Here is a 12,041-nt window from a genome sequence, read left to right as displayed (position 1 = left end):
TCATCCTGCTCACAAACAGCACTTTGGTTTCATGAGCTCACTTCCTGCAGGGATCCTCAGCTTCTCTCCAAAGAGTAACATGTGGGCTCCTCAGCATGATGATGATCCCAAACACACTGAGTTCCTTCATCCACCTGATCATCTACTTATTAAATAATGTGATGGTTTTGGTGTTTTTCTAAAGACTTTGAGCCTCTAAAACAGGGGTCTCAAAATCACGGCCCACGGGCCATTTGCGGCCCACGTCACCTCTACTTGTGCCGCATATTGATATGAAGAAATATTTTTTAAAATTGTTATTCGAAAAATGACTTCATATGAAGGCATTATGACTGGAGTGTTACTGGGCGGTGTTGTTGCTGCAGGGAGACCGTGTGGGACTGCCCCTCCCGATGTGTGTGTGTCAGCGCCAGGAGCTGCTACCGAGCAGAAACGGGAGATGGAAGCATTTAAATATAATAATAACCACTGCAGCCAAAAACAGCGTCTGACAAGCCCAGTTGTAATTAAGCTATCAAGACTCGACTGTACACTGTGTTCGTGTTTTTCTCCCACACAATAAAGTTCTGTTGGAGCAGCCTTTCAACGCCTCTCTCTGTCTCTCGCTAGCAAAGTTGGCCCAGACAGTAAAGCTAGCTCCCGGCTACGAGCCCGACACGGAGCCCGACGTGTTAGCCAGAGGTCCCTTTACTACGGTTTGGAGCCGCGGACCTGACCGAGGTAACAAGAGAGTACAGACATGTTGAGGGATTGGCTGTGTTAGTTCAGTGACAGATTTATTTGGAAAGAAAAACAGTTTTCACTTGCAATCAAAAACTAAAGTGTACGCCTATGTCTGCATTTTTATTTTGTTAAATACAAACAAAATGATAGCAAATGTGCTGCCACGTGTCTGACCAGAAAGAGCGACCAATCTGATTATTTGGTAGTTCAATGAAAGGCTTCAGGTAGTTAAGAGTGAGAAAAAAAATTGTGTTCATGTGTGTTTGCAGTTTTTTCTTGTTATACAATATTTGAAGTTAAATAAAACAAACAAAACTCTACATTTCAGGAAATATTAGTGGGTGTTTTCTTGTTTGTTTTTTTGTACTACTTGAACACTAAAGTGGCCCGCGGCTCATTTGAGTTTGAGACCCCTGCTCTAAAATAACTGGTTTGGACTTTAGGGCCAAAGCTCCAACATTAGAAACCCGTCAGTGTGATGCTTCCAGTACAACAGCACCTCTGAGTGTGTGTGTTTACCTCTCAGACTAACTCCACCCTGACATTGAGAAGATGGAGGAAGAGGACCGGAGCAGCATCTGCAGTATCCAGCTGTGTGTTTGTGAGGAGTGACTGGTCCAGAAACAGACCTTCTACCTTCAGTCATGGACCTGCACCAACAATGGTCTTCAATCATGGAGCTCAGCTGACCATGTAAGAGATCTGCTAACTTAGAGTTCAAAGGTTGTTTATAAAAATGTGTTCGGCCAGTGACATCATAAATGATTTCTAACAGTGGTCTGTGTATGATAGGACTATGTTACATTATAATTATACTTGTGGAGTCGCAAGTTTGCCTCTCTTTCGTCCACTTTTGTCTCTACACAACTCCCCCTCCCCCATAGCTTCACCTGCAGACAACGAGAAGATGGACACACAGCCATCAAAGATGAGCTGGTCGGGAAAAAGAAAGCATTTGGGAGATTACTATTTTAGTGCTGGTAGCGGTAATCTTGTTAAAATGACATTAACGCCATAACTGCATTAACGTGGGAAATCTCTGTCAACAAGTTACCGCAGATCGCCATGTGCGTGTGGCTGCACGGCGTCAGCGTATTGATGGTGTTAACGTGTTGACGCTGTGCAGCTAGCACTAATAGTATTCTCACCATTTACCAAATCGCCATGAAGAGTGTGTGAAACTGTGTGCTGCATCCCAGACCGCGAAGTCTCCCAGCCTCCTGCCCCGAAACAAACCACCTTACAAAACTCGTATACCGTATTTTTGGGGCTATAACCTTACACTGAAATGCTTTCATTTTCTCAAAAATCGACAGTGCGCCTTATATATAAATTTTGGTTGTGCTTACTGACCGCAAACTGATTTTATTTGGTACACAGCGCTCAGAAATCTGTTAAAAATGTTTTGGTACGACTTTGGTAAGCTACGAAGCTGCACCGACTGATGGACTGTTGGAGCGTTACGGCTACCGTAGTCTGGAGCCTCACAGAGTAATACGTTCTGTGCTTCAACGTAATATTACTGTATTGAGTGTGTATAATGAACACAAATGGCTCCTGTTAAGAGACATGATTACAAAGAGGATTTCAAACTCCAGACTGTCAGTCACGCAGTAGAAGTTGGGAACAGAGCAGCTGTGAAACCTGTCTTTGTTATTATGCTCAGCGTCTGTTAGTTTACATTTTGACTGCACAATTGTGAGCTTTTTGTTTTGCACAAAAACAACATTGTTTTATTTTATTTATGGAGCATCATTATTTAATAAATGCTGATAATTTATTTGTGAGTAATTGTTTCATGTACATTAATAAAAATGCCTGTGTGAGATTTGGGACACAGTGTGACTAAGAACTCTTTTTGTTCCCTATTTTATGGCTTAAAAAATATCGAGATGTATATCGTATATTGCCATCCAGCTAACGAATATCGAGATATGAATTTTGGGCCATATTACCCACTCCTAGTGTACGATAATGCTAGTTTGGGGCGTATTTTCCTGCTAATGCAAACGCATCTACTTTGCCCTTTGTCTGTCGCTTTGGACAAAGACGTCCAATGAAACTCAGAAGAACACAGTTTGCACCGCCAGCAGGCAGAGGAAGTGGCTGACATCCAGAAGTCCTACCAGTGGCTGAACAAAGCTGGACTGAAGGACAGCACAGAGGCACTAATCATGGCAGCACAGGAACAAGCTCTGAGCACCAGATCCACGGAGCCCGGGGTCTACATGGGTCTTTTTTGGGTGGTTTTCGTGGTGTGTTAATAGCGACTTTGTTTCTTTGGACCTGACCAAAATATTTCATTTTCCAGTTCAGTTGTGTTCTTCTGCAGCAATGACTAACACTAATGGTATATTTTTAGCTGGATCGTTCTATAAAAACATGAATCAAATCTGAGAAAAGTTCCCACCTGACTGATCATACTTGCTTCTTTTATGGCTTTTGTGGTATACTTTATCAGTAATTCATGTGATATGAATATCATGTGTTTGTGTTTGCAGGGGTCAGAGGTCACAGTCTCCAGTATCCAGCTGTGTGTCTGTGAGGAGTGACGGGTCCAGAAACAGACCTCCAGACTTCAGTCATGGACCTGCAGCAACAATGGTCTTCCATCATGGAGCTCAGCTGACCATGTAAGAGATCTGCTAACTTAGAGTTCAAAGGTTGTTTATATACATGCATTCTGCCAGTGACATCATAAATGATTCTTTATGGTAGTCCGTGTACGATAATGCTAGTATGGAGCAATCCCAGGTGATGATTTGTCCTGTTTTGCTGTGAACATTTCTGCAGCCGTCTGTAATCTAATCTGTGATAACTGTTGCTGATAGAAACCATCACATTATCCAGTTTGTGTGTTAGAGCTGCTTAAAAGATTTAAAACAGAGATTAATCAGTAATTCATGTGATATGAATATCATGTGTTTGTGTTTGCAGGGGTCAGAGGTCACAGTCTCCAGTATCCAGCTGTGTGTCTGTGAGGAGTGACTGGTCCAAAGACAGACCTCCAGACTTCAGTCATGAACCTGCAGCAACAATAGTCTTCAATCATGGAGCTCAGCTGACCATGTAAGAGATCTGCTGACTCATTTATGGGTGTTTGAAATGTTGTGATCACTTTGTAATTTAGTTTATATTTGTGCATAAAATGTGATTTTAAACTTAAATTAGACAAAAATGACCCAGTTAGACAAATGAGAGAAGAATATTGGACTCTGGTAAATGATATGACATAAAATCTACTTTAAATATTTTAAAAAGTTTTGTTTTTATTTTTAGTTGTTTGTATTTTTATGAGAACATGTGTGTGTAAGTGTGTCTATACATGAATCAAACAGATTTGTGAGGCTGTGAAAGAAACAGGTGTTAACAGGTCTGACAACCTGTGAGGTTGTTTCCCCTCTGCAGAGTTTCCACAGATGGATTATTGATAAGAGGAGAAAATATAAGATGATTAAAGCCAGAGTTAAAATTCAGTGCTGTGAGAGTCAGTTAGTTCAGCTGGTTGGAGGAGCTGTGTGAAACTGTGTGTCAGCAGGAGGAGACGGTGACATCACTGTTTACAAGACTGTTGGAAATGAGTCTGTGACAGAAATCTGTAGCATCAGTCTATGAGAATCATTTTACTGTCTCTGACAACCAAGAACAGATACGACCAACATAAGCTTTGAATTTAGTGACGGGAACAGAACAGCACTGTGTGTGACATGGTGATATTACACTGTGTGACATGGTGATATTACACTGTGTGACATGGTGATGTTACACTGTGTGTTACATGGTGATGTTACACTGTGTGTGACATGGTGATATTACACTGTGTGACATGGTGATGTTACACTGTGTGTTACATGGTGATGTTACACTGTGTGTGACATGGTGATATTACACTGTGTGACATGGTGATATTACACTGTGTGACATGGTGATATTACACTGTGTGTGACATGGTGATATCACACTGTGTGTGACGTGGTGATATCACACTGTGTGTGACGTGGTGATATCACACTGTGTGTGACGTGGTGATATCACACTGTGTGTGACATGGTGATGTTACACTGTGTGTTACATGGTGATGTTACACTGTGTGTGACGTGGTGATATTACACTGTGTGTGACGTGGTGATATTACACTGTGTGTGACATGGTGATGTTACACTGTGTGTTACATGGTGATGTTACACTGTGTGTGACATGGTGATGTTACACTGTGTGTTACATGGTGATATTACACTGTGTGTGACATGGTGATGTTACACTGTGTGTTACATGGTGATGTTACACTGTGTGTGACATGGTGATATTACACTGTGTGTGACATGGTGATATTACACTGTGTGTGACGTGGTGATATTACACTGTGCGTAACATGGTGATATTACACTGTGTGTGACGTGGTGATATTACACTGTGCGTAACATGGTGATATTACACTGTGTGTGACGTGGTGATATCACACTGTGCGTAACATGGTGATATTACACTGTGTGTGACGTGGTGATATTACACTGTGTGTGACATGGTGATGTTACACTGTGTGTTACATGGTGATGTTACACTGTGTGTGACATGGTGATATTACACTGTGTGTGACGTGGTGATATTACACTGTGTGTGACATGGTGATATTACACTGTGTGTTACATGGTGATATTACACTGTGTGTGACATGGTGATATTACACTGTGTGTGACGTGGTGATATTACACTGTGTGTGACGTGGTGATATCACACTGTGTGTGACGTGGTGATATTACACTGTGCGTAACATGGTGATATTACACTGTGTGTGACGTGGTGATATCACACTGTGCGTAACATGGTGATATTACACTGTGTGTGACGTGGTGATATTACACTAAAGTGCTTTGTGCCACATTAGCACAGCATGTACTGACAGAGCAGTGCAAGCAGAACAAAGCAAATGAGCAAAGTGATGTAAACAGAGTAAGTGAACAGAGTGAGCAGAGTAATATCAGCAGTAATGAAGCTCCACTGTGTGCAGACCTGAGGTCAGATTCCTCCAGGCTGATGTTCAGGATCTACAGAAACGTGTGGTTGTAGTTACTGCTGCACTGTGTGCTGACAGCAGATACTCAGAACAAAGCGCTGCAGAGTTGTTCTTTATAAACATCAGTACATATACAATATGGATTATGGCAGTGAATGAACACGTTTCTGTCTTTTGTTTCATTGGCTTCTTTTTTCTGCCTGTGTTCATGTGATTAATGTCTAACACATAAACAGGTTTGTAGTCAAACATCACATCATCAGGGAGGCATCATGAAACAAAGTTACTGCTGGAGGCTGAACTCAATTTGGTGGCAATGTTCAAAAATATAACTCAGATGATTTCAAAGCTTTTAGTTCTTCTTCTTCACTTCTGTAAAATAAGAGAAAGAAAATCAGAACCCAGAAGGTCACTTCCTGCTGACTGAACTCTTTCAAAATAAAGCTGAAAGCTCTGAATGTGACACCGCTGCTCCACCACAGTTTTTAGAGGAGTTCAAAGGTCAGTTCAAAGTGATTGATCCCAGACTTCCAGTACATCCAGTGAAGGACATAATCAGCTCTGTGATGAAGGCTTTTACTGTGCAGTTTGTAGGCTGATCACTCTGTGTTTAATAAGACAGGAACAGCAAAGGAAACGCTGATTCTGAATTCAAACAGAAGTTTCTCCACTTTTCTCTGTGACCATCAGAGCTTCTGCACAGTGTCATCAAATCTGGATGTTTGTCACTGACAGTAAATAATTTTAGTGATAAAGAAATGTGTTCACAGAGGGAGGAAGAGGAAGAGGAGTGGTGTTTGTGAGGAGGAGCAGCTGTCCTGCTGTGCTTTGTGTCAGGACGTCCTGAAGGATCCAGTCTCTACCAGCTGTGGACACTGGTTCTGCAGACAGTGCATCTCCTCATACTGGGACCAGTCTGCTTCATCAGGACACTCCTCCTGTCCCCAGTGTGGAGAAAGATCCAGAACCAGAGCTGGACTGCAGACGGCCAGTCAGAGCAGCTGTATACAAAGTAAGACTGAACATCTGTCTGCTGATGGACTCATTTCTGAAAACTTGTGTTGTTCAGACATTGAAGAGTTTTCTTTCTCTTTAGTCTCATTGTTTTTCTTTCTTTCAGCAGATGTTGGTCTGCAGGAGGTTTTAGATGAACATAAGATCAGTCTGAGGAGGAGATGTGAAAGTGTGACTGAAGGAAGTGATGAAACAGGAAGTAGAACCCTCCTCAACAGGATCTACACTGAGCTCTACATCACAGAGGGACAGAGTGAAGAGGTTCATACCCAACATGAGGTGAGGCAGCTGGAGACAGCTTCCAAGATGGACGCCCTCCATGACACTCCAATCAGGTGCCAGGACATCTTTAAAGCCTTACCTGACCAACAGAGACCCATCAGAGTGGTTCTGACCAACGGCGTCGCTGGTGTTGGAAAAACCTTCTCAGTGCAGAAGTTCACTCTGGACTGGGCAGAGGGCTTGGAGAACCAACACATCAGTGCGGTGGTTCTGCTTTCATTCAGGGAGCTGAACTTGGTCAGGGATGAGCAGTACAGTCTCCTGGAGCTGATCCATGTTTTCTATCCAACATTACAGAGCGTCACAGCAGAGCAGCTCACTGTGTGTAATCTTTTGTTCATCTTTGACGGCCTGGATGAAAGCAGACTTTCATTGGATTTCACCAACATGAAGCTAGTGTCTGATGTCACACAGAAGTCATCAGTCAGTGAGCTGCTGACAAATCTCATCGAGGGAAATCTGCTTCCCTCTGCTCTCATCTGGATAACTTCCCGACCTGCAGCAGCCAATCAGATCCCTCCTACATGTGTTGACAGGCTAACAGAAGTACGAGGCTTCACTGATGCTCAGAAGGAGGAGTACTTCAGAAGGAGATTCAGTGATGAAGAGCTGTCCAGCAGAATCATCTCCCACATGAAGACATCCAGGAGCCTCCACATCATGTGTAGTATCCCAGTCTTCTGCTGGATCACTGCTACAGTTCTGGAGCACATGTTGACTACAGAGCAGAGAGGAGAGCTGCCCAAGACCCTGACTGACATGTACTCACACTTCCTGCTGGTTCAGACAAAGAGGAAGAAGAACAAGTACCATGAGGGACATGAGACGAGTCCACAGGAGCTGATGGAGGCTGACAGGGAAGTTCTTCTGAAGCTGGGGAGGCTGGCGTTTGAACATCTGGAGAAAGGGAACATCATGTTCTACCAAGAAGACCTGGAGCAGTGTGGTCTGGATGTCACAGAGGCCTTGGTGTACTCAGGAGTTTGTACAGAGATCTTCAAAAGAGAGTCTGTGATCTTCCAGAAACCAGTTTACTGCTTTGTTCATCTGAGCATTCAGGAGTTTCTGGCTGCAGTCTACATGTTCCACTGTCACACCAACAGGAAGTCAGAGGTGCTGAAGGACTTCCTGGGAAAAACATGCAAGAAGTCATCTCTGGATGATTTTCTCAAGCTAATCATAAAGAAATCCCTCCAGAGTAAAAATGGCCTCCTGGACCTGTTTGTTCGCTTCCTTCATGGCCTCTGTCTGGAGTCCAACCAGAGACTCTTAGGAAGTCTGCTGGGTCAGACAGACAACAGTTCAGAAACCATCCAGACAGTCATCAACAACCTGAAGAAGATGAACAGTGATAAAATCTCTCCTGACAGAAGCATCAACATCTTCCACTGTCTGATGGAGATGAACGACCTCTCAGTACACCAGGAGATCCAAGAGTTCCTGAAGTCAAAGAACAGATCAGAGAAACTCTCTGAGATCCAGTGCTCAGCTCTGGCCTTCATGCTGCAGATGTCAGAGGAGGTTCTGGATGAGTTTGACCTGCAGAAGTACAACACATCAGCAGAGGGACGACGTCGACTGACTGCAGCTGTGAGGAACTGCAGAAAGGCTCGGTGAGTCCAGATGTGATCATTAACATCATTAATTAGTGTAGATTAGTAGTTTAGTTCTTCAGATATACACAGTATTAAACGACTCTCATTAGTTTGAGATTCTCAAATAAAATGAGATTTTCTGTTGATCAGGAAGTGTGTGTGATCCTGCATTGGTAGTTGTACGCTGTGTGTTGTAGACTCACAACAGGGCCGATCGTGGCTCAAGAGTTGGCAGTTTGTCTTGTAATCGGAAGGTTGCCGATTCGAGCCCCGGCTCCGACAGTCTCGGTCATTATGTCCTTGGCCAAAACACTTCACCTGTCGCCTACTGGTGGTGGTCAGAGGGCCCGGTGGCACCAGTGTCCGGCAGCCTCGCCTCTGTCAGTGCGCCCCAGGGCGGCTGTGGCTACAATGTAGCTTGCCATCACCAATGTGTGAATGTGTGGATGACTGAACGTGTAAAGCGCTATACAAATACAGGCCTTTACTCACATCTACATGTAGTACCTGTGTTGTGTCAGTAGGGGGCAGTATTTTAAATCTGCTGCTGCTGTTGTTGGTCATTCAGATGCTCCTGTTAGAGAGAAGACAGAAAGAAGAATCTATGAAGAGCTTCTTTGTAGTGAAGTGAACTCTAATGTTAAAAACAGTGACAAATATCCAGAGCAGTCACCGTCTGAGCTTCTCCTCTGACTACAGACCAAACTACAGACAGAGTTTAGTGGCATAAACATGGTGAGTGAGGATGAAGGTGCTGAGGAAGACTCTGGTTTAGTGTGATGCACTGACGTCCCTGAGTGACAGAGCTGTGGTTCAGAGTGAGGGCTCAGAGGTGAACCAGCTGTGCTCTCTTACTGCCAACAGTGGGACAAACTGAGTGAGAAGACACTGCTGACATCTGGACTGAACATGTGTCAAATATGTGAGCTAACGCTGATGTCACAGCAGCACATGGATTCACTCTCATTCCTGCTGCTGCTCCTAATGACAAATGTCTGACTTCATGTCCTCATTAATCACAGAGCTGATTGTTCAGTGTTTAGTTGTTGCTGCTGAAATGTCGTCCCTATTTTCTGCTGATGGAATTCACTGCTGTGTTTTTTGCCAAAGACAAACTGATCCATGTCAGTTTATAACAATATTCAAAGTGAACACAGGTTGCTGCTGGACACAGACAGGTAACATCATTTTGACATGCTGTCACCTGGATCTGGAGTCATAAACACTGAAGCCCAGAACAGGAAAACAAATCTTTTTCTGCCAACTAGTGATAAACCTGCAGACTAATGAAAGCTAAAATGAGCCAATCATTTCTTTGTTTAGTTGAAATCAGATCTGATATCAGCAGCTCTGAGTTCATTCATCATTATTGTCCAGTGGTGAGATTTCTGCTGCGTTTGGTAACAGTCAGCAGGTTTTTCCTGCGTGTGGACATGAACAGTCGTACCTGACAGCAGCAGGTAGCAAACAGAGATCATCTTTCCAGCTGGAACTCTTCACTGAGCTGAACTCATTCAAAATGTTCTGGATTCAAAACAGGAAACAGTCCGAATGTGTTTCTTCACTCTGACTCTGGATCAGATCTCACTGACAGACTGTGGATATTATGGAAGCCTAAATGTGACACCATCTTCCTCCCTCATCTGCAGATTAAAGCCAAACAAAGATTCTCATTAAAAGTCTGAAGGTCTGAGAGAGACTGAATCATTGTGTCATGTTGAACACAGTAAGAGGAGCTGAAGCACAGATGTGAAGAGCAGATGTTCATCAGATTATGACCTCACTCTGTTTTGTCTTCATGTACATTCAGTCTGTGTTTATAATGCAGATTTTCTTCTTTTATACTAACACATTTTATATTTTCCGTAATCACAGATTGTGTAAGTGTGGACTCTCAGAGACTCACTGTGAAGTTGTGGCCTCAGCCCTGAAGTCCAACCCCTCCCATCTGACAGAGCTGGACATGAGTAAGAACAACCTGCAGGATTCAGGTGTGAAGCTTCTGTGTGCTGGACTGGAGAGTTCAAACTGTCGACTGGTGACTCTGAGGTGAGTTCACTGAGTGCAGCTGTTGTTGTTTTTCTATATTTCAGATCTTTGATTGATCTTTGAAACTTTCTTTAGTTCCTAATTGTTCAAGATGTGTCTGAAGACAAATGTGAAGAAGTTTGAGTGCTTTCAGAAATGTTGTGTCTTTCCAAACGACTAAACAACAGTTTTTCCTCTTGGCTCCAAATAGAAGTGACAGACTTGAGCAGGGTTCGTTTAAAGGCTGACAGAAGTGGAGTGGTGATGGGGAGATGTTTGACAGGACAGTTTTTAGCCTCCACAGGTTCATAATGTGCTTCATCAGTCAGTGAAGATGAAGTTGGTACTGAATAGGCTGTAGAGTGTGTGAGAAATGTGAATGAGGCTGTTGAAGATCTGATGATAGCAAATAAAACCAGGCTGCAGAGACTTTGAGCTTGTTTAGAAACAGAGAGAGAGAAAAGAAAGACATGAATGTCAAAGCTAATAAATAGGGATGTACCGATACTGGTATCAGTTATCAGGGCCAATACTGTAAAATGTGTGTGTACTCATAATTGTAAAAGTTAACCGATACCAACTTATTTCATGAGTCAGAGGGTGGCTTGTCATTTCAGTTGTAATTTTTTAGATTGGCCACTGGGGGCACATGTCACGCTGAACAGGAACAGGGTTAGGCAAGTGAGACTGGCGGCTCCAGATAAAAAACAAACAAACTGGAGGCTGCTGTAGCTACGCTAAGCAAAATGTCGGCAGTGTGGACTTACTTCATAATATGTGAAGATGACAGAAGCAAGGCCGAGTGCAAATTGTGTACTGGTAAGGTTTTAGATTAGATTAGATAAAACTTTATTAATCCCTCAGGTGGGTTCCTCTGGGAAATTCGGTTTCCAATAGCACAGCACTGATAGAAGTTACAGAATGGGAGCGGAAATATACCATATATACACATATATAAATACAGAGACATATATAAATACAGAGACATATATAAATACAGAGTATACAAAAGGGATAAATAGAATAAATAGGAATAAGAACACAAGGGAATTGCACATTTCAAGTATTGAAGTCTATTGCACTGTTGGATATTAACAAAAAGTATTGCACAGTGAAGTGAAGAGGCACTACAGCTCAGTTGTTCCCCCCTTCTTTGTCCTCCTGTCTCCCCTCCCTCTCCCCTCCAGAGGGGAGTTAAACAGTCTGATGGCGTGTGGGACAAAGGAGTTTTTAAGTCTGTTGGTTCTTGTCTTTGGGAGAAGCAACCTGTCACTGAACAGACTCCTCTGGTTGTTTATGGCCGTGTGCAGAGGATGCCCAGCATTGTCCATAATGTCCAGCAGTTTCTTTAGTGTCCTTTTCTCTGCCACTGAAACCAGAGTGTC

General features: G+C 43.1%; 1 protein-coding gene across 1 annotated transcript; it reads left to right on the top strand.

Annotated features, from left to right (window-relative positions):
- The first annotated feature begins 1,304 nt into the window (after positions 1 to 1,304).
- Positions 1,305 to 10,681, top strand: LOC134623516 (protein NLRC3-like). The gene is made up of 6 exons (XM_063468616.1): positions 1,305 to 1,416; positions 3,225 to 3,356; positions 3,661 to 3,792; positions 6,508 to 6,749; positions 6,858 to 8,646; positions 10,504 to 10,681. The coding sequence occupies exons 1-6, from the start codon at positions 1,385 to 1,387 to the stop codon at positions 10,679 to 10,681; spliced, it is 2,505 nt and encodes an 834-aa protein (XP_063324686.1). The 5' UTR covers positions 1,305 to 1,384.
- The last annotated feature ends 1,360 nt before the right edge of the window (positions 10,682 to 12,041 follow it).

The sequence above is a fragment of the Pelmatolapia mariae genome, unplaced genomic scaffold (genome assembly GCF_036321145.2).
Source record: "Pelmatolapia mariae isolate MD_Pm_ZW unplaced genomic scaffold, Pm_UMD_F_2 NODE_ptg000712l+_length_43639_cov_1, whole genome shotgun sequence".
Lineage (NCBI taxonomy): Eukaryota > Metazoa > Chordata > Actinopteri > Cichliformes > Cichlidae > Pelmatolapia > Pelmatolapia mariae.
This window is presented reverse-complemented; position numbering and strand designations above follow the sequence as displayed.

Coding starts and splice junctions, on each gene's coding strand:
- LOC134623516 (XM_063468616.1), top strand. CDS start 1,385: ATGGTCTTCAATCATGGAGCTCAGCTGACCAT. Junction 3,357..3,660: donor CATGGAGCTCAGCTGACCAT/GTAAGAGATCTG, acceptor TTGTGTTTGCAG/GGGTCAGAGGTCACAGTCTC. Junction 3,793..6,507: donor CATGGAGCTCAGCTGACCAT/GTAAGAGATCTG, acceptor ATGTGTTCACAG/AGGGAGGAAGAGGAAGAGGA.